We start from the raw sequence: 20,240 nt of genomic DNA on the forward strand, positions 1-20,240 counted from the left end.
ACATCCAACCCAAATATTAAATTATTTATCAAGACCATTACCTTAATCGATTCATCAATTAATATTACTTGAAATTCATTATTAAGTCATTATATAATTTCTTAGAAAAAAACAAAAAAAAGAAAACAACTAATCACAGATCAAATATGCATTCTAAACCCAATGCAACAAAATCAGCTTTGCCGACAACATCATAGAGTTAATCCAACACAAAATGTAAATCCTTGGTTAAAAACAGACTTCTGCTGTAGACACAAAGTCCAAACGTTCCTTGTTATGTGGCCAACAGCACCAGGCAAATTAAAAGACCTTGGTGAAGGCTTCAGTGGATCACCCTAATGTTCCTTCCACCTTCATCAGGGCCCGAGGCAATAACAAAATAATACAAAGAAGAAACAGGTTTTCAGTTTCTCAGTGGCGTTGCAAGGTGGTCAAAGGAAATAGAGACCGTTTTGGGGAAAAAAGAGGTAGGGCCCCCGTCATCGCATCCTGGGTCTCTACGAGGGAACTAATCCTCCCCCGACCGCAGTCTAAACTGCGCCAGTAGGTGCAGGCTCAGAGGCTCTGAGGGGCCGGGAGCGTGATGGGGTTAAACCACACTCTGCCCCAAGTGAACTTCTAAGAATGAAAAACAGATAATCTGGCGGAGTGACTTCAGCCCCGTTACTGACAATGCGTTCTTAATATACCTGGCACCGAAAAATACATGGCCAAGGTTTGAGCACCATGGGACCAGCCTAACTGTCAGTCGCACTGTTGTTGCAGTCACTTGAGTATTTTACGCAGCCCACTGTAGTGTCGCAGGCCGGTGACGTAACTGGCCACTGGACACCTCCAAGTGCTGAGGGGCGAGGCAAGGGGTGTTTCCTTTGGGTGCGTCTCGATGCACTTTGTGTAGCCACACTTGTAAGGAAGAGTATTGTGGTCTGCCCCAAGGTCATGGGGTCTTTGAGTATAAATAAAGAGGGCGTGGCCACGGTGAATCCAGTAAGGCGCAAACGAGGGCACAGGAGAGAAAGGTGCCGCGATCGAACCTGCCGGAGTTGCACATGGCACGAGGGAGCAAAACCAACCACCGTGTCTGTGCAGTTATTTCAGCGGGTGGTTATGTGCACATCGCAAACACTACATTGGCGACGAGCGGTGGAGCGGCACCCTTCCACGCTCGGCTTCCAATCTGGGCCGGCCGCTACTGACGCGGTGCTCGTGCTGCGCGAGCAAGACCTCGGCGCACCACATTGCTGTTCCACCCCGCGGCGGCTGCTACTCACGCGGTGCTCGTGCCAGGGGGGGAAAGGTGTGCCCCAGCATGCCCTCTAACGGATCGTGCATCTGTGCGAGATGCCAGCCCGAAGCGCCGGTACACGCCGCCCAGTACGAGCCTATTCCCCACACGGCTCATGCGGATGGCCCCGCCCAGCACGTGCTTGATCCTGGCCTAACAGCTGGCCATCACAGAAGCTGCCGCCCAGCCAGCCTGGAGCTGTCAGCCTCACGCCCACACCTACCAGAGTGGGGAATCCTGTAACCACCAGCCTCACCCATGAGTACAGAGCACGCCGTTCTGCATTAGCCAGCCCTGCTGCCACATGTTTTCAAATCAGCTGCATCCTGACTAAAGCACACCCAGTCACCCTACCCCACAGCTCACCACTCAGCTACTTTCATCCCAGCGCTTCTCACACCCACCACCATGTCGGCCATACCACCTGTCGAACCATTCCTCGTCGAAGGTGCCCTGTCGGCGCAAGCACCAAAGTGGAAGGAGTGGGTGGAGAGAGTCCTCCTATTTTTCGAAGCTACCAAAGTCGAAGACGAGCTGAAGCGCGCCATGCTCCTCCATTTAGGGGGGAAAGACATATACATGATATCAAAAAACCTCATCGAAGACACTCCCAAAATACACACGACTCTCATAGCCGCTTTGAACAAACACTTTGGGCCAATGGCCAACACCGATTACGAACGTTTCATATTCAGACAAGCGAGGCAACAAACAGAAGAATCGCTGGACGCCTTCCACATGAGGCTGTAGGATTTAGCCAGCACATGTTGATTCACCCATGAAACAGAGGAAATAAGAGGACAAATCATCCAGGGATGTGCGTTTCTGAAGCTTAGAGAACGCATATTGGAAGAGTCTGGGAGGTCTCTACAAGACATTCTCCTCCACCGACGTGCCGCTTTTCACCTCAGACCACAGGTGGAAAAGGAACTGGATCACCTCGAAAAGGCAGGAATCATTGAGAAAGTATCTGGACCCACACCGTGGGTTTCAGCCATTGTGGTAGCGCGCAAACCCAAGCAACCAGGGGAAGTCCGCATCTGTGTGGATATGCGCATCCCCAATACCGCCATTAAACGCGAGAGGCATCTGACTCCTACCATCAATGACATCCTGGGAGAGCTCAGTGAGTCCCGCTGGTTTTCCAAGCTAGACCTTTGGTCCGGATACCATCAGCTAGTGTTGGCCAAAGAATCACGCTACATAACGACATTCTCAACACACGGGCTGAGGAGATACAAGCGGTTAAACTTCGGGATCTCCAGTGCTGCAGAGGTTTTTCAGAATGTCATACAGGAGTTGATCACTGACCTGCCCGGGACAATCAATGTCAGCGACGATATTCTTATCCATGCTCCCACCATCGCAGAGCACCATTCTCGCCTTCAGAATGTACTCCAACGAATTCAAGACTCGGGGTCACATTGCACCGCCAGAAGTGTGAATTTCTGAAGGACCGGATACAGTTTTTTGGCTACATCTTCTCAGCGGGCGGTGTTGCACCAGATCCAGCAAAGGTAAATGACGTCAAGAATGCACCTCCTCCCATGAGCATGACGGAGGTTAGAAGTTTTCTAGGCATGGTTAATTACTGCGGCCGTTTTATCAAAGACTTATCCACTCTCACCCAGCCCCTTAGAAACCTCACCAAATCCCCCGAAACATGGGTTTGGGGCCCTGTGGAACAGCCCACAATCGGGGCAGTCAAGGAGGCGCTGTCCAGCGAAACTACGCTGAAGTACTTTGACCCTAAGAGGAACACGAAAATCGCCGTGGATGCAGGGCCAAAAGGATTAGGGGCCGTGTTGTTGCAAGAGCAAGCCGAAGGAATGTGTCCCCAGTCACGTATGCCAGTAGGTCACTCACTGAGACCAAACAAAGATATTCTCAGATAGAGAAGGAGGCGATAGCCGTGCACTGGGGTTGCAAACATTACCCCATATATGTTTACGGACGCCCCTTCATAGTGACCACCGACCATAAGCCCTTACTCCCCCTATTCAACGGCACCGCCTCAAAACCTCCACCCAGAATTGAGAAATGGATGCTTCAGTTACAGGACTATAGATGTCAACTGGAGTACCGCCCGGGGTCAGAGAACCCTGCAGATTACTTATCCAGACACCCTCGATCAGCCTCGGACGTGGAGGTGCATGATGCCATGGAGACAGAAGAATATGTTAGGTACGTCGCTGACCGATCCCGACCGATACCCATGTCTATGGATGAGGTTGTCCAAGCCACGAAGGGAGACGAATGCCTGCAGAAAGTTTTAACAGCCCTACAGACCAATCAGTTATAAAGAGACAGCTACCCATATTGAGTTCAGATGCAAGACGCACTTTAGGGAGTCTGTACAACGTACGAGACGAACTAACTGCGGACCCGGAGGGGTGTGTATTGCGAGGATGTAGGCTAGTCGTACCGTCATCCCTCACCAACAGAGTTATACAGTTAGCTAACAACGGCCATCAAGGCATTGTAAAGACAAAAAAATGCCTAAGAGCTAAGGTATGGTTTCCCATCATGGACGAGAAGGTCGAAGAGGCGGTGAAGTCCTGTGTGTGGTGCCAAGCCACCGGAGAACCCGTCAGGCCGGTCCCAGTAGAGACAGAGCCTGCCCCAAAGAGGCCCTGGATGTCTGCCAGTCTAGATTTTGGGAGCCTCCCAGATGGCCGCCACACCCTGGTTTTGATCGATGATTTTTCAAAATGCCCTGAGGTTGAAATCATCCCGACCCTCACAGCCGACACCGTGATATCATGTTTAGAAAAAGTGATGGCCACACAAGGTTTGATCTCGGAGATAAAAACTGACAATGGCCCCCCATTCCAAAGCTGTGAGTTGGCAGAGTACCTAAACAACACGGGCACCGACATCCACAAATCACGCCAAGATGGCCTCAGGCGAATGGTGAGGTTGAAAGATTCATGAGAACACTCAATAAAGTCATCCGCATCGCTCAGGCTAATAACCAAATGAGTGACTATGCTATATACTCATTCCTGCGGAACTACCGCCAGACCCCTCACTCCACGACGAATCGAGCACCGGGGTACATCGCGTTCGGGAGAGCTGCAGCTGACTCTATCTCGCACCATCCCTCATGGAAGCCTACACTCTTGAATCAAGACCAAGTTCAGGAGAAACGGATGGCCATCAACCAGCGTGCCAGCCTGAGCCGGCGAGCAAAGTCATCTGACCTGGAGGTGGGGGATCAAGTCCTGCTGAAGGAAATATCCTCTGAGAGTAAGTTCGGCACACGGTTTGGCATCACCCCATGGACAATCATCCACCGGAATGGATCTGCATTATTGGCCCAGCGAGGGGAAGACACGGTCACTCGCAACGTTTCACTGTTCAAGAGGTTCTATCCCTCTCAGGGGAGTGCTAAGAATGGATCCTTGAACCTCGAGGATGACGATTTCTTGGCGTCACACCCCCAAAGACAGTAACAGTACTCCTGGTTCTGCCGAGTTACAGAAAGAACCGCCAAGTCCAACCCCGACTGAGTCCTCAAGTCTTATCTCTGATCCTATCCCCATCCCAGGACGATCAGAAGCTACCAGATACAATCTGCGCAACAAACCCTGTCCCTCTACGCAAATGCGTGCCCATCTGTGGGATGGATGATGTCACAGTGTTCGGTGTTTTCATTTTGTTTTGTTATGGTTAATGAGGAATGTAGTGTCGCAGGTCGGTAACGTAACCGGCCACTGGACACCTCCAAGTGCTGAGGGGCGCGGCCAGGGGTGTTACCTTTGGGCGCGTCTCAATGCACTTTGTGTAGTCACACCTGTAAGGAAGAGTGTTGTGGTCTGCCCCAAGGTCGTGGGGTTTTTGAGTATAAATAAATAGGGCGTGGCCACGGTGAATCCAGTAAGGCGCGAACGAGGGCACAGGAGAGGAAGAGGTGCCGCGATCGAACCTGCCGGAATTACGAGTGAGCAAAACCAACCACCGTGTTTGTGCAGTTATTTCAGCGGGTGGTTATGTGCACATCGCAAACACTACACCCACCAAGAGTGTTTCTCATAAAAGGGCTGTGACTGTCGTAGTGGATCAATTACGCGAGATGTGTGGACATTATTACCTCATTACATTTGGCGACGAGGATGGTGAGAGTCGCCTCAACATCAAGGGTTTGGTGTCTCGCCTGACGGTGGAGGTTGCGGTGACGCGAGCCAGTTTTGCGCATTTGGCTGAGAGGGTGGAGCCGTGGCGCAGTTGTTTTGGGAGGATTTCACAGGGCGGACCACAAGGGAAGCACGAAGTTTCGCGGAACGAACAAATCAAAGCAGGAAGATAACGAGTGTAGAAGGAAGCTACGCTGCGTGAACAACGTCTGTTTGGGGGCGTGCCAAACAACACCGGTGTCCTTAAAGGGACGGTTATTTCAATTTCTTAAAGGGAAGTTGTACTTTGCTATCAGTGGAAAACCAAAATAGGGAATTGCATTGGAACGGTGCCTATGGTGTGGAATACACGGTGATAGGCACACCCTGACTAAGCAAGAATTAATTAACTATCATAAAAAAAGGTTTCAATGTTGGGACATGGAAGGACATTGAAGGATTGGTGATTCACTGTTAGAGTTAGATATTGGTTCAGTTTAGGTCTGGCATTCAGGGTGTTGTTCTGTGGGTTCGTCTAGTTTATCACAATAATGCAGAATGTAACACCACCTCCATTTTTTTTAAGCAGTCCAGGTGATCCAATATATCCTTGGAACAAGTGGAAAAAGATATTTGCTCACTATGCTAGAGTGTGTGGACCGACATTGAGCGCGGAAAGAAAACATGCATTATTGTTACACTGTCTAGGGGGAGAGGGACAGGAGGTTTTAGAAAATTTGCCTGATTTATGTGCTGAAGAAAGTAGGAATTTGAATGAATATGAGGCATGTATTATGAAGTTAGACAAACATTACTTACCAAGAGTGAGCACGATAATGGAACGATATTATTTTGGGAAAAGGGAACAAGGTAAAGAAGAGTCGGTGGAAGATTTTGTAACTAGTTTGAGAAAGTTGGCGGCGTCATGCAAATTTGGAGCACTGGTGGACGAGAGAATTAGAGATCAGTTTGTATTAAAGTGCTGTAGTGACAAAATAAGGGAAGAGTTGTGGTTGAAAGATGAACCACCTTTGGAAGAAGTAATTATGGTGGCGAAAAGAGTGGATCATATGCTGAGCTGTGTTAAGGAATTAAGTGGAAACAAATTAACGAGTGGAGATTGTGCGAAGGTGGAGGAGATAGTGTGTGAAGTGAAGAACAAAGGAAGTGGAGGTGAGAAGAAAAAGGAAGATATAGTGAAGTTCAAAGGTGAATGCTATCGGTGTGGTAATAGTGGCCACAAAGCCAATTCGAGCAATTGCCCAGCTGTGAATGTAATATGTAATGGGTGCGGGAAGAGAGGTCACTTCTACAAATGTTGCCGTGGTAGAAAGAATAAATTCCATAATGATAATATGAAGAAAGAGATCAGGGAAGTGTCTCAAGAGGTAGTGTTCCAAGTTGGTGCTCAGGTTAAGTGTGGAGAGCATCCAAGTGAGGTGGTGAGAGTGGATGGTGTGGATTTACTAATGCGTTTCGATTCTTGTTCACAACTGACGATAATTTCAAAAACAAGTTTTGACAGGTTAATTTTGGAATCTAGGAAATTAAAGAAGATGGATGTATCTCCTGGGGGTTATGGTGGACAGCCTATAAAAATGCTAGGGTACTTTGAAGGGCATATTGAGTTCAAAAGTAGACACCTGTTGGGAAAAGTGTATGTGTCCAATCAAGGTGATAATCTTTTGAGTTGGACGCACCAAAAGCTGTTAGGCGTCATTTTGAATCCAAACGCACAACCTCAAGTTCAAATTCAGAGTGTAGATGGTGTGGACAGTGAGTTAGTAAATGAATTTCCTGAAGTATTTTCAGACAATTTGGGATGTCTAAAAGGTTATAAACATAAAATTAGGTTAAAGGAAGGTGCTATACCCATGGTAGCGAAAATGAGAAGAATACCGTTGGCTTTACAGGAACCGGTGAAAACTGAACTTAAAAGATTAGAATTAATGGGCATAATTGAGGAAGTAGAGGCAACCGAATGGTTGGCTCCCATAGTTGTGGCAAAGAAAGGGGATGGTGATATCAGGCTTTGTGTGGATCTGAGGGCTCTAAATAGAGAGGTGGTGGTGGATAAATTTCCACTTCCAAACATTGAAGAGATAGTATCTATGGTTGGGGGAGCAAAGTACTTTTCCACCCTAGATCTTAAGTCAGCATATCATCAGGTAGAGTTGGAAGAGATGTCACAAGAATTGACTGCATTCATAACACCTTTTGGTGCATTTAAATTTAAAAGAATGCCATTTGGGCTTGTCTCTGCGGCCTCTGTGTTTCAACGCATTATGTGTAAAATTCTGAAAGAGGTCAAAGGGGTGAAATGTTATCAAGATGATGTGTTAATTTACGCTGACACGGCGGTAGAACATTGGGAACGAGTGAAGTTGGTTTTGGGATGTTTAAGTCGTGCTGGTCTTACTTTGAAGAGAAAGAAATGTCGTTTTGCTTTGACAGAGGTGGAGTACCTGGGACATTTGATTACAGGATGTGGAGTAAAACCTAAACCAGATTTGGTTTTGACCATAAAGCGGTTAGCCTCTCCTCGAACCAAAGAAGAAGTGAATTCGTTTTTAGGAATGGTAGAATACTATGGGCGGTACATTAGGAACTTGTCAGAAAAAACTGTTAACATGCGAGATTTACTGAAGAAAGGAAGAGAGTTCAAGTGGAATTCCCTGTGTGAAGATGAGTTTGAAAAAATTAAAGAAGAATTAGAATATGCTCCCTGCTTACAAGCTTTTAAACCGGGTAGATCAACTGCCATTGTCACTGATGCTAGTGCAAAAGGTTTGGGTGCGGTTCTGATGCAAGAAGAGGGAGGCATGAGAAGAATGATTGCTTGTGCATCCAAATCTTTGAGCGGAACAGAGAGGAATTACTCTGTGATTGAAAGAGAATCCCTGGCCATATATTGGGCATTGAATAAATTTAGACATTTTGTGTGGGGCACAGAGTTTGTGGTTTTGTCTGATCACAAACCTTTAGTAGAAGTGTTTGGTAGTAAGGGTCTTAATTGCATTTCTGCAAGAATTAGAAGATGGATTATCGGGCTCCAGGATTTTAAATTTAAAGTAGAGTATTTACCAGGTGCATTGAATGTTAGTGCGGATTGTCTTTCAAGATTAGTGGAAGAAGATAGGAAGGATGAAGAACAAAAAGATATAACTTTGCAGGAGGAATTAGTGTGTGAAGTATGTTGTGATGTGTCTGAAGTTACATGTGGAATAATAACCGAACAAGAGTGGAAAGAGGCGTTGAAAGAAGATGTTGAGTTGAGTGGAGTGTGTGAGACTTTAGAGACTGGTAAATTTGTGGTTCTAGGGAAAGTTTGGAGGTTGGTGAAAGATGAATTGGCGGTGGATAAAGGGATATTGTTGAGAGGAACAAGATTGATTCCTCCAAAAACATTAAGAGAGAGGATAATGAATCAAGCCCATGAAGGTCATCTTGGGATGGTTAAGACAAAAGAAAATTTACGAGCAAATTTTTGGTGGCCTGGTATGGATGTACAAGTGGAGCGTGTAGTTAGAGAATGTATACAATGTGCACGGAGTGACAACATTTTAAAAACTCGTAATGCACCTATGCATTGTAGAAGTTTACCATGCAAACCCTGGGATGAGGTAGCAATAGATATTGTGGGTCCGTTACCAGGAGAACATTCAATGCCATATCTAATTGTGTTAATAGATTTGTATTCAAGGTGGGTGGAAGTCAAAAATGTGCATGAAATTTCATCTTCTAGTGTGATGATTTTCTTAGAAGACATTTTTAGGAAAGAGGGATTTCCAAAATCATTATTGTCAGATAATGGTCCACAATTTTGTTCAACGGTTTTTGAAAAATTTATGAGTAATTGTGGCATATCACATAAGAAAACAGCGGTTTATCATCCAGAAAGCAACGGTGCAGTTGAAAGATTTAACAAGTACATAAAGGAAAGCATTCAACTTGCAAAAGTGAATGCTCTGAGTTGGCGTGCAGAACTTTTGAAAAGGATTACAGCCTATCGGTTCTCTCCACATTCAACTACTGGCAGATCCCCTTTTGAACTGTTTAGGAAAAGGATACCTAATACCAAGTTGTCTCCTGGATGGATGGAGTGGATAAAAAATGGATATAATTTGGTGAACACGGAGTGGAGAGATAGAGAAGAAAGGCTCATAGAGAAAAGGAAACAAGAATTTGATACAAGGAAGAGGGTGTGTAAAAATAATATTGTTGTGGGTGATGTGGTGAAGGTGAAGGCACCAGTTGGATGTCTTGAGGGGTCAAAGTTCACTAGACCTCTTCAAAAGTTCTGCACGCCAACTCAGAGCATTCACTTTTGCAAGTTGAATGCTTTCCTTTATGTACTTGTTAAATCTTTCAACTGCACCGTTGCTTTCTGGATGATAAACCGCTGTTTTCTTATGTGATATGCCACAATTACTCATAGATTTTTCAAAAACCGTTGAACAAAATTGTGGACCATTATCTGACAATAATGATTTTGGAAATCCCTCTTTCCTAAAAATGTCTTCTAAGAAAATCATCACACTAGAAGATGAAATTTCATGCACATTTTTGACTTCCACCCACCTTGAATACAAATCTATTAACACAATTAGATATGGCATTGAATGTTCTCCTGGTAACGGACCCACAATATCTATTGCTACCTCATCCCAGGGTTTGCATGGTAAACTTCTACAATGCATAGGTGCATTACGAGTTTTTAAAATTTTGTCACTCCGTGCACATTGTATACATTCTCTAACTACACGCTCCACTTGTACATCCATACCAGGCCACCAAAAATTTGCTCGTAAATTTTCTTTTGTCTTAACCATCCCAAGATGACCTTCATGGGCTTGATTCATTATCCTCTCTCTTAATGTTTTTGGAGGAATCAATCTTGTTCCTCTCAACAATATCCCTTTATCCACCGCCAATTCATCTTTCACCAACCTCCAAACTTTCCCTAGAACCACAAATTTACCAGTCTCTAAAGTCTCACACACTCCACTCAACTCAACATCTTCTTTCAACGCCTCTTTCCACTCTTGTTCGGTTATTATTCCACATGTAACTTCAGACACATCACAACATACTTCACACACTAATTCCTCCTGCAAAGTTATATCTTTTTGTTCTTCATCCTTCCTATCTTCTTCCACTAATCTTGAAAGACAATCCGCACTAACATTCAATGCACCTGGTAAATACTCTACTTTAAATTTAAAATCCTGGAGCCCGATAATCCATCTTCTAATTCTTGCAGAAATGCAATTAAGACCCTTACTACCAAACACTTCTACTAAAGGTTTGTGATCAGACAAAACCACAAACTCTGTGCCCCACACAAAATGTCTAAATGTATTCAATGCCCAATATATGGCCAGGGATTCTCTTTCAATCACAGAGTAATTCCTCTCTGTTCCGCTCAAAGATTTGGATGCACAAGCAATCATTCTTCTCATGCCTCCCTCTTCTTGCATCAGAACCGCACCCAAACCTTTTGCACTAGCATCAGTGACAATGGCAGTTGATCTACCCGGTTTAAAAGCTTGTAAGCAGGGAGCATATTCTAATTCTTCTTTAATTTTTTCAAACTCATCTTCACACAGGGAATTCCACTTGAACTCTCTTCCTTTCTTCAGTAAATCTCGCATGTTAACAGTTTTTTCTGACAAGTTCCTAATGTACCGCCCATAGTATTCTACCATTCCTAAAAACGAATTCACTTCTTCTTTGGTTCGAGGAGAGGCTAACCGCTTTATGGTCAAAACCAAATCTGGTTTAGGTTTTACTCCACATCCTGTAATCAAATGTCCCAGGTACTCCACCTCTGTCAAAGCAAAACGACATTTCTTTCTCTTCAAAGTAAGACCAGCACGACTTAAACATCCCAAAACCAACTTCACTCGTTCCCAATGTTCTACCGCCGTGTCAGCGTAAATTAACACATCATCTTGATAACATTTCACCCCTTTGACCTCTTTCAGAATTTTACACATAATGCGTTGAAACACAGAGGCCGCAGAGACAAGCCCAAATGGCATTCTTTTAAATTTAAATGCACCAAAAGGTGTTATGAATGCAGTCAATTCTTGTGACATCTCTTCCAACTCTACCTGATGATATGCTGACTTAAGATCTAGGGTGGAAAAGTACTTTGCTCCCCCAACCATAGATACTATCTCTTCAATGTTTGGAAGTGGAAATTTATCCACCACCACCTCTCTATTTAGAGCCCTCAGATCCACACAAAGCCTGATATCACCATCCCCTTTCTTTGCCACAACTATGGGAGCCAACCATTCGGTTGCCTCTACTTCCTCAATTATGCCCATTAATTCTAATCTTTTAAGTTCAGTTTTCACCGGTTCCTGTAAAGCCAACGGTATTCTTCTCATTTTCGCTACCATGGGTATAGCACCTTCCTTTAACCTAATTTTATGTTTATAACCTTTTAGACATCCCAAATTGTCTGAAAATACTTCAGGAAATTCATTTACTAACTCACTGTCCACACCATCTACACTCTGAATTTGAACTTGAGGTTGTGCGTTTGGATTCAAAATGACGCCTAACAGCTTTTGGTGCGTCCAACTCAAAAGATTATCACCTTGATTGGACACATACACTTTTCCCAACAGGTGTCTACTTTTGAACTCAATATGCCCTTCAAAGTACCCTAGCATTTTCACTGATAGCAAAGTACAACTTCCCTTTAAGAAATTGAAATAACCGTCCCTTTAAGGACACCGGTGTTGTTTGGCACGCCCCCAAACAGACGTTGTTCACGCAGCGTAGCTTCCTTCTACACTCGTTATCTTCCTGCTTTGATTTGTTCGTTCCGCGAAACTTCGTGCTTCCCTTGTGGTCCGCCCTGTGAAATCCTCCCAAAACAACTGCGCCACGGCTCCACCCTCTCAGCCAAATGCGCAAAACTGGCTCGCGTCACCGCAACCTCCACCGTCAGGCGAGACACCAAACCCTTGATGTTGAGGCGACTCTCACCATCCTCGTCGCCAAATGTAATGAGGTAATAATGTCCCACTACAAGTATTTGGGTACAATGATAAGTTTAATCTCTGTCGCCTCAGCCATCGATCGGTCCACCTTCCAACCGTCCTCACGCGTCCTCGTCATTCCATCTCGAATGCCGGGATCGCGTGCAGTGTTTGCGTGTATAATACATCACAGTGTCGCGATCGAACCTGCCGGAATTACGAGTGAGCAAAACCAACCACCGTGTTTGTGCAGTTATTTCAGCGGGTGGTTATGTGCACATCGCAAACACTACACCCACCAAGAGTGTTTCTCATAAAAGGGCTGTGACTGTCGTAGTGGATCAATTACGCGAGATGTGTGCGCAGAGAGATGTGAAATGAAGACAGAGAGGCCGAGAGGCATAGGCTCTGATGCAAGATGTGAGAGTGTGAAGTGGACAGAGAGAGGCCTAGCCTCTGGGCTGAGATGTACGCTGAGATGCGAAGTGATCACAGAGAAGCATAAACTCTGATGTGAGATCTGTGCGAAGAGATGTGAAGTCGAGGCAGCGAAGCCTAGACCTTAATGCGAGGTGTATAGTCGGAGAGATGTGAAGTGAAGATGAGGAAATAGCCTCTGATATGCTCAGAAAGATGTAACATGAAGACAGGGAGTTATAATCTCTGTTGAGAAATGTATACACATAGAGATGTGAAGACAGGGAGATATAACTTCTGATAAGAAATGTATGCACAGAGACACGTAAACCGAGGACAGACAGGGCTTTAAGTGGGCCGTGTCCTGCTGCTACTGAGTACTGGCAGTTTTTAAAAGAGCGCATCGAAGCGGGTCCCTATCGGGCTCTGTTTACATGCCAGTGGCACAGACGGATCTATTTTTGCTCAAGAGGTAGCATTGGAGTTAGCATGCACACTAATGTGAAAAAGCTGTGCTCTGCTCACTTTTCACAGTGGAAAAGTTGTGGCGTGACGTCATGCCATGTGAGCGTTGTAGCGTAAAGGGAAATCCTTTAAAGAGAAACATTTTCTCTCTGAATTTCCCTTCTCTTTCTGCAAAGCCAGAGCACCAACAACATCGCCCGTTCTGTAAACACCATCTGTCCCCAGCCATTTGGGTCAAATCCCGGAAGCACAGGCGACCGGCCCAGCACAACCCTGCTCTGGCTACTCGAGGTACAGCTCCCAGAGGACCCCAGTGGCTTCCAGCCACCAGGGGACCCTGTTCTACCCTTTCACAGCGACCATCATGCGTGCAGCCTTCCTCTTCCGAAGGGGCTTACAGAGGAACCGGCCTGTACGATCCTGCCCCAGCCCTAATAGCACCAGCGAGTTTCAGCTCGGTTGAACCTATGGAATCCCCCCGAGCGATGAATGCGCAGCGAGATGTGCACGGTCACAGAGGCAGTGTCTGATGAGAGATGTATGAGCAGAGGCAAGGCTACTGTTGTCCAAACAGTTGAGTTTGTGGTGTATTTCCGTCACAGAAGTGTGCACAGGGAGCGATGGGCTCGTCTCATTTCATATGAAAAGTGTACGCTGAGCAGGGCAGCTTCTTATTTGGGAAGAAAATTATTCTACGAGTGTGAGGGTTCAATTGTGAGAAAGAAATGCACTAGACAGAGAGGGTCGCCACCCCCATTAGAAAAACCATAATAAGTGCTCGTCTCTGGAGAGAGAAGTGTGTCCATGTGAGTGACTCCTCTAAGAATATGTGTGCATACAGAGATGGGGCGTCCTCCTGTCATTAGAGATGTGCAGAGAGAGGCGTACTCATTTATAGGGAGATACGTGTACAGAAAGGTAGGTGGTCTCCTGTCACGAGAGAGGTAAAAATAAATTCATGGCCTCATCTCACGAGGTAAGTGTAAACTGACGAGGTGGCTACATATCTTTGGAGGAAAGTGAGGGCGTTTTATTTTGACAATAGGGTCACAATCTGGCCGGTCGTGAGAATCCATCCTACAGGCAGCAGAGGGCGCACAGTGATAATATATCTCATTGGAAAAAATAATCTGGCCTGTCCGCCGCCTGCTTTTCTCCCTCGTAATTTAGTGGAGGCCTAAAACTTCTGATAGCATCATTGGTCAGTTACCTGGTCACGTAATCAAGACAGATAGGGCCAGATTGATAAAACCCTAGCGCCACCGTGGCGCTATTCACTGCACCATTACAAGGAGGCGTTAAGCCACTTTTTGTGGTTTAAAGCCTCCTTGTTAATATGGGCCCCTCTCATGCAGTTTTCTGCGGCAGAAGGGCGTGCAATGGGTGTTGTGGGTGTTCCACCGCAACACCCATTGCTTTTGACGCTGACCCAGATTTACGAGAAATCGTAAATCTGTGGCAGCGCCATAAACGAAAGTCACCCTAGCGGTGGTGTTAGCATGGCACAATGAGGAGGATTACTTTTATTCCTCCTCGTTTTTGCTTTCACTATGTGTGCTGCATCTGCAGCACACATAGAAAGAGCAAAAGGCAATGAATGATTGTTTATGCGCAGGTAGTCCCTTCCTGCACATAAGCAATCATTCAAAAATGACGATTTGGTACTCCTATGCAAGTTATTTGCAGTGCCAAATCACCATTGTAGATTGTTTGTTTGCAGGAAGTGACACCTTCCTGCACATAAACTATCACACTCCTCAACAAAGACACCCTTGTACTATGGTGCAAGGATGCCCGCGTTGGCAGCTAAATTTAGCGCTGGTGCAGGGGGAAACACAGGGGTGTGCCCTATTTTTGTAAATACGGCACACCCCTGCGTTTCAAAAGTGGCACAGCGTGGGGTTGCAAATTTTGTCGCAGTGCCGTGCTGCACCACTTTTTTGTAAATCTGGGCCATAATGTACAAATCCGTGCTATCTGCGGGACGTATGATCAATGTGCCAGGCTGAACATTCTGTTTTGATCCCATTCCAGGACTTTGCACTGGGATAACGGATCCTATCTTTACCAGATCTTTTGATGCCAGTGTTAAAGGGTGACCGCCGCAGTACTATCATGACAGGGCTATGGCTGGGCTATGCGGGTGAATGATATGTTTTTGATGTTAATTTCAAGGCTTTTTAGCAGTGTCGGACAGGTGACCCCCTCCCCTGCATCTACCGTTTGTTCCAGCACATGTCCCACCTTCCTTTAATCTTCTGGATTTTACCCTGTTTGGTGATAGGGTGACCTTGTGCCCTGCCTAGCACCCCCTCAAAGCCGGCTCTTGCTCGAAGTGCATGCTGGGAGGAAAGAAATTTGATGCACTCGCTGCTGTTGGGGTAAAATAGGACACCAGGGGGCTGTTTTTCACAGATCGTTTCCTGGCTGGGTACATCAAAGCGATGACTTGCCTCTGATTCAAAACACCTTTCACCCCCTCCCAACTCACCTGATCCGCCCACACCTTAAGTCCATCAGTCTGGTGGCAAGGGGCTGGGGATGGGGTGTGGGTGTATCGCAGCAGAGGATGAAAGGTAGATGGGAGGGCACAGAGAACACTGATCTCATCAGCTGTGGATGACTAGGTGCCTCATCGACCCTCTTTGATTGATGATCTCCAGGCCTTGACCACTCGCTATGGCTAGATCGAGCTATTTTTAGATTCCACTGACCCTTCTGGCGAGTGGACAAAAAACAGGTGTTCTGTTCAGTCAGAAACTGAATTAGCAATTAAAATGCCATTAAATCTTATTCTTGTCACATATGCTCTGTGTTCAGAGACAGAGGTCAGAAGTCAGTTTGCCTTCTTGCAATGCAAATACCTTTAATTGTGACTGCAGAGTTCCAGGATTTTGTAAGGTGAACTGTCTGACCTATGTGAAATGAAAGGCTTTTGGTATCAGGCTTTTCCTAACACACAACCTTTATATAACTTAGTCAACTTTACAAACATTTCAAAATATATTTCAGTAGCTGTGAAAGACCATTTTTTCTACTTCTGTGTGATGAAAAAATAGAAGGAAAAAAAGTCAGAACACTTTGTGATGTGCAAATGATAAATGTTTTATGAAACCCAAATTTCACAGATTGTTGTTAATACACAATATAGTTTTTTCAGTAAAGCTGCAAGTTAGTGGGAAGGTTTTTGGACATTTCTTGGAAATTTACTGTCTGTAAATGAACAGTGCGCTGCCACACCATGCTTTCGTAATATATTTATTAAAAGTGAGTGTTTAATCATAAACTGAGAAACACTCCTGCCCTGATGGCAAAGCTATTAGTAAACTAGGAGGCAAGTCATGCATGGATCATGTGTACCCAATCTGTGGGATAGATGTATTATACATGGAGCAAACGTTTTGTGTATTTACTCAAACTAAAGAGGATTTTTTTTAGAGCCGAAATGCTGAACTCACTTATTTGAAAGTGGACTCATATGTGAGAATGAAGAAAAGGGTGACTGTAAAATACAATATTTGCCTAGGATCACACAATTTGAGACCCGTTTCTGGGTCAAGTACATTACAGTTAGGTCAAGTAGATTATTCAAGCTACTCGACCTGCAGGTCTAGTAACATTTTTATGTTTTTTTAAGGCCTGATCCCACTACAGCCATGTCCCCTTACTCCCTAGATCATTTTGTCCAACACGCCCTTCAGATCATACCAGATGTGAAAGGCCATGCGCCATCAATGATTATTCCACTCGTGGATGGCCAAGTAAGGTCACACTGTACTTCCTCATGCCAGGTGTCAAGCACTGCTAACTCATCATGTGTGTATGTGTTCTCCTGCACCCTCTCCTCCTACCCCTCTCAACCCATCAGATACCCTCATGACCTCCCTCATCCCTTATGCTGTACCCACTGTGTAAACTGTTCCAAAATGGGGAATAACATGATGTTTCTGGTGACAGGGAGCTGAAGCAGCGAGCCGGGCGGCACCCAGACCAGCCCACCTTCCAGATCCATGAGTACATTGAAGCACAGAAGAAGAAGAGCAGCTGCTGCAGCTTCCACTGAGCGGGCGTGGAGACCAGAGCGTGGGAGAGAAGGGACCTTGCAGAGAAAAGCACAAGGATCAGGACACAACAAGTGCCTTCACTTGACAAGACTATGGAGGAGAGAGGGGAAGAATAGACGGGGTGCATAGGCTGTCACCTGTGCAGAAATAAGGTGGCAAGGGAGTGGTCTTTTATGGAGGAGAAATTTGGGTTACAGGGAGGAAGGGGATGGATTTTCACCTCTGGAGAGACTGACCAGCGGAAGAGGGCATGACAGGCGACTAGTGTTCAACTCTGGAAGACTGAAAAGCAAGGAATGGGCCTTTTCCTGAGTAGTTGGGAGCAGGCACAGGTGGTGTCGTGTCTGATGAGAACATATAGGGCAGTGACTGCAGGGCAAACTGCATGTAGCAGAAAAGTGCATATGTGTGGTGAAGTTGTGTACCTCATGTGAGAAGTTGACCAAGGTCATGGTTAGGGGTTGTTTGGGACTTAACCATGCTATAAAATTATACAACCTCTTCTGTCACTATAGGGGCCCATATATTTTCAGACCTTGTCGTGGCTCTCAGCACCTCCTAGGCAGTACAGAATAAAGCTGCAACAACCTCTTCTTGATGAATATGAGGTACCAGTCAGAGGAAAGGGTTTAGGTGTTTCGCCACATTGCTTCGCCAGTGTCCACACCCACTAACTGCAAGCCAGTATCCAGTCCCTTGCAAGTGAAAATACAAAGCTTGAAGTTGTAATATTTTTTATTTACAAGTACTGCTACAATGTGTCTGCTGGCCATATCGTAGACATCCCCAAAAAACACATATTTGAGTTTCCAATTCTGCCTTCCAGACATAATTCAGAACACAAACTGCCCACTTTAAACAGTGCTCAGAACCTGCTCCCATTCCTTACTAATGGGGAATGAGGCTGGATCTTGTTTTGACCTCCTTTCTTGTGCCTTGTAGTCAGGGCCCTTTCCTACACAGGGAGCAAAGAGCCTGCCCAAAACCTGTAAGTGAGCTCAGTGCCTCACTCTTCTTCCTGCTTGAGGCCTGAGACCTGCATTATTACTGTGCACATGTCCAGCTGTCCCCTAAAGATAGTGGTTGTAGCTCGTATCTATGTTTCAATCGATTGTGGTCCGAACCACACTTTTAGTGTAAAGATGGGCCTCACAGCATAAGCCTTATTGTTATCGGTTAAGATTTAGGACCAGCACATGCACCCAGCACATGGGCTCTGGACATGCATCTGCCGTTATACACATGAGGCCCTCTGCCTGCACTTTTCCCCGATACACTGAGTTCAGAACCCCTATCGATCTTTCTGTTGACTCAAACTCAGAGCCTGGACACTTTCCCTACGCATGTGAGTAATAACGTGTACCCACACCAGTTGGAGTCCAGAACCTGGGTGTTTTCACTGTTGCCCAAGTCTCTAAACCGAGGCCAATTCCCTAAAGATGGGATTTTGAGACTGGATCTTGTTCCTAAAAATGCAACCTTTGATCCTTTGCCCATCTCTTAAAGATGAGCTCAGAGTCTGTAACTTATTCTAACTGGCCCAGACTCTGAGCCTTCACCTGAAACCCCCTGAAGGAGCAAAGTCTGGATCTTGTTCCTATTGGTCAACAACCTGATCATCCATTAGCCCCGTATACATTAAACTCAGAACCTCGACCTTAAGCCTTTAAGGACAGGATCTGAGCCTGTCCTTGTCCTCCGTAGACTGGACTCAGAGCCTGAATCTTCTTACTGTTGATCAATATACTGGCTTCCTCTAGAGCTAGAGCTCAGAGCTTTAATCTTGTTCCTTGAGGTGTAGGCTGTGAGCTTGCATCCAGTCCTCACAGCCTGAAAGTCACAGGGATGGTTTACTCCCAGTTTGTAGAATACCCCAGTGTCACGGTTTAGGATTGGAAGTTTCTTAGCACTCCTGGTCATTGTGATCAGCCAGCAGCAGTGGTAGGCTCCAGGACAGGCCTGACATCCAGGGATCACATTTCAGGACTCCGGGCTCCACCATTTTAGACACCCGTAGACCCTGCACTTAGACGTCCGCGGACCCTGCATTAGAGTCTGTTAATCTCAACTAAACCCCTATAGATGCAATTTTGCTGTTCTTCCTGCTTAGCGTAAAGTAACCAGGATGCATGGGTGGCATAGGTATTCCTCTCTCAGCAGAGGGTAAATTAACTAGAATGGGGTGGGTGTGGGGTGTACATACTAAAATGGAATGTGGGGCAAGGGATACAGTGGGCTCTATGGCCAGGAGGGAGTACATACTCATCCCTGCGCCTACAGTGGGTTGAGGAACCAGATTAGACATATTCATGTCCTTGGGGAGTGGTCAGCAATCACAGAAACGTATCCAGTAGCTGATCACAACCATTTCTTTGCTGTAACCTGTTCGATGACAAGATCGACAGCAGTTCTTTTTTGTAAGATTATTTTTCTTTTTATGACGTGTACATCACTGCTTGAGAATAAAATGGGTGCGTGGTTTTATTTACACACTCTGCGCATTTGTAGACTACCTCCTCCTTCCTCTGCTTATGTTACAATGACATTTTGGAATCATCTGACAAGAAAAATCAAATATTTCTGATTGAAGCCAGGAGAACGTCTTTAAAGTCTCAATTACTGGCAATGTTCATTGTCATTACAAGTGGGCCAGTGACTGCCGCGATATAAATCCTGTACAATAAAACCCGACTCCTCTAAGTCTGAATTCATCAGGTGCAACAAATGTCAGCCAATTAGAAATTTTCTTAGATAATTGGGATCATCACGAGGATTCGGGTGCCCATCGCACCAAAATCTGCTATTCAGATATTTACTGAGTATTTCCCCACCCATAAATGTCAGTTGGTTTGGTCTGACGAAATGTATCAGGGGAAGCTATTTTTATCACTAACCT

General features: G+C 45.6%; 1 protein-coding gene across 3 annotated transcripts in view; it reads left to right on the forward strand.

Moving 5' to 3' along the window:
- The window catches only part of RAB37 (RAB37, member RAS oncogene family), a 318,509-nt gene extending 298,672 nt beyond the window's left edge, over positions 1-19,837 (forward strand). For all 3 annotated transcript variants that reach the window (XM_069200082.1, XM_069200081.1, XM_069200083.1), the window contains one exon: positions 17,238-19,837. In XM_069200082.1, coding sequence (XP_069056183.1) covers positions 17,238-17,343 — 106 coding nt within the window. In that variant the 3' untranslated portion in view covers positions 17,344-19,837. The remainder of the gene's footprint in view (positions 1-17,237) is intronic.
- Positions 19,838-20,240: the final 403 nt, after the last annotated feature.

This window comes from Pleurodeles waltl, chromosome 7 (genome assembly GCF_031143425.1).
Source record: "Pleurodeles waltl isolate 20211129_DDA chromosome 7, aPleWal1.hap1.20221129, whole genome shotgun sequence".
Taxonomy (NCBI): domain Eukaryota; kingdom Metazoa; phylum Chordata; class Amphibia; order Caudata; family Salamandridae; genus Pleurodeles; species Pleurodeles waltl.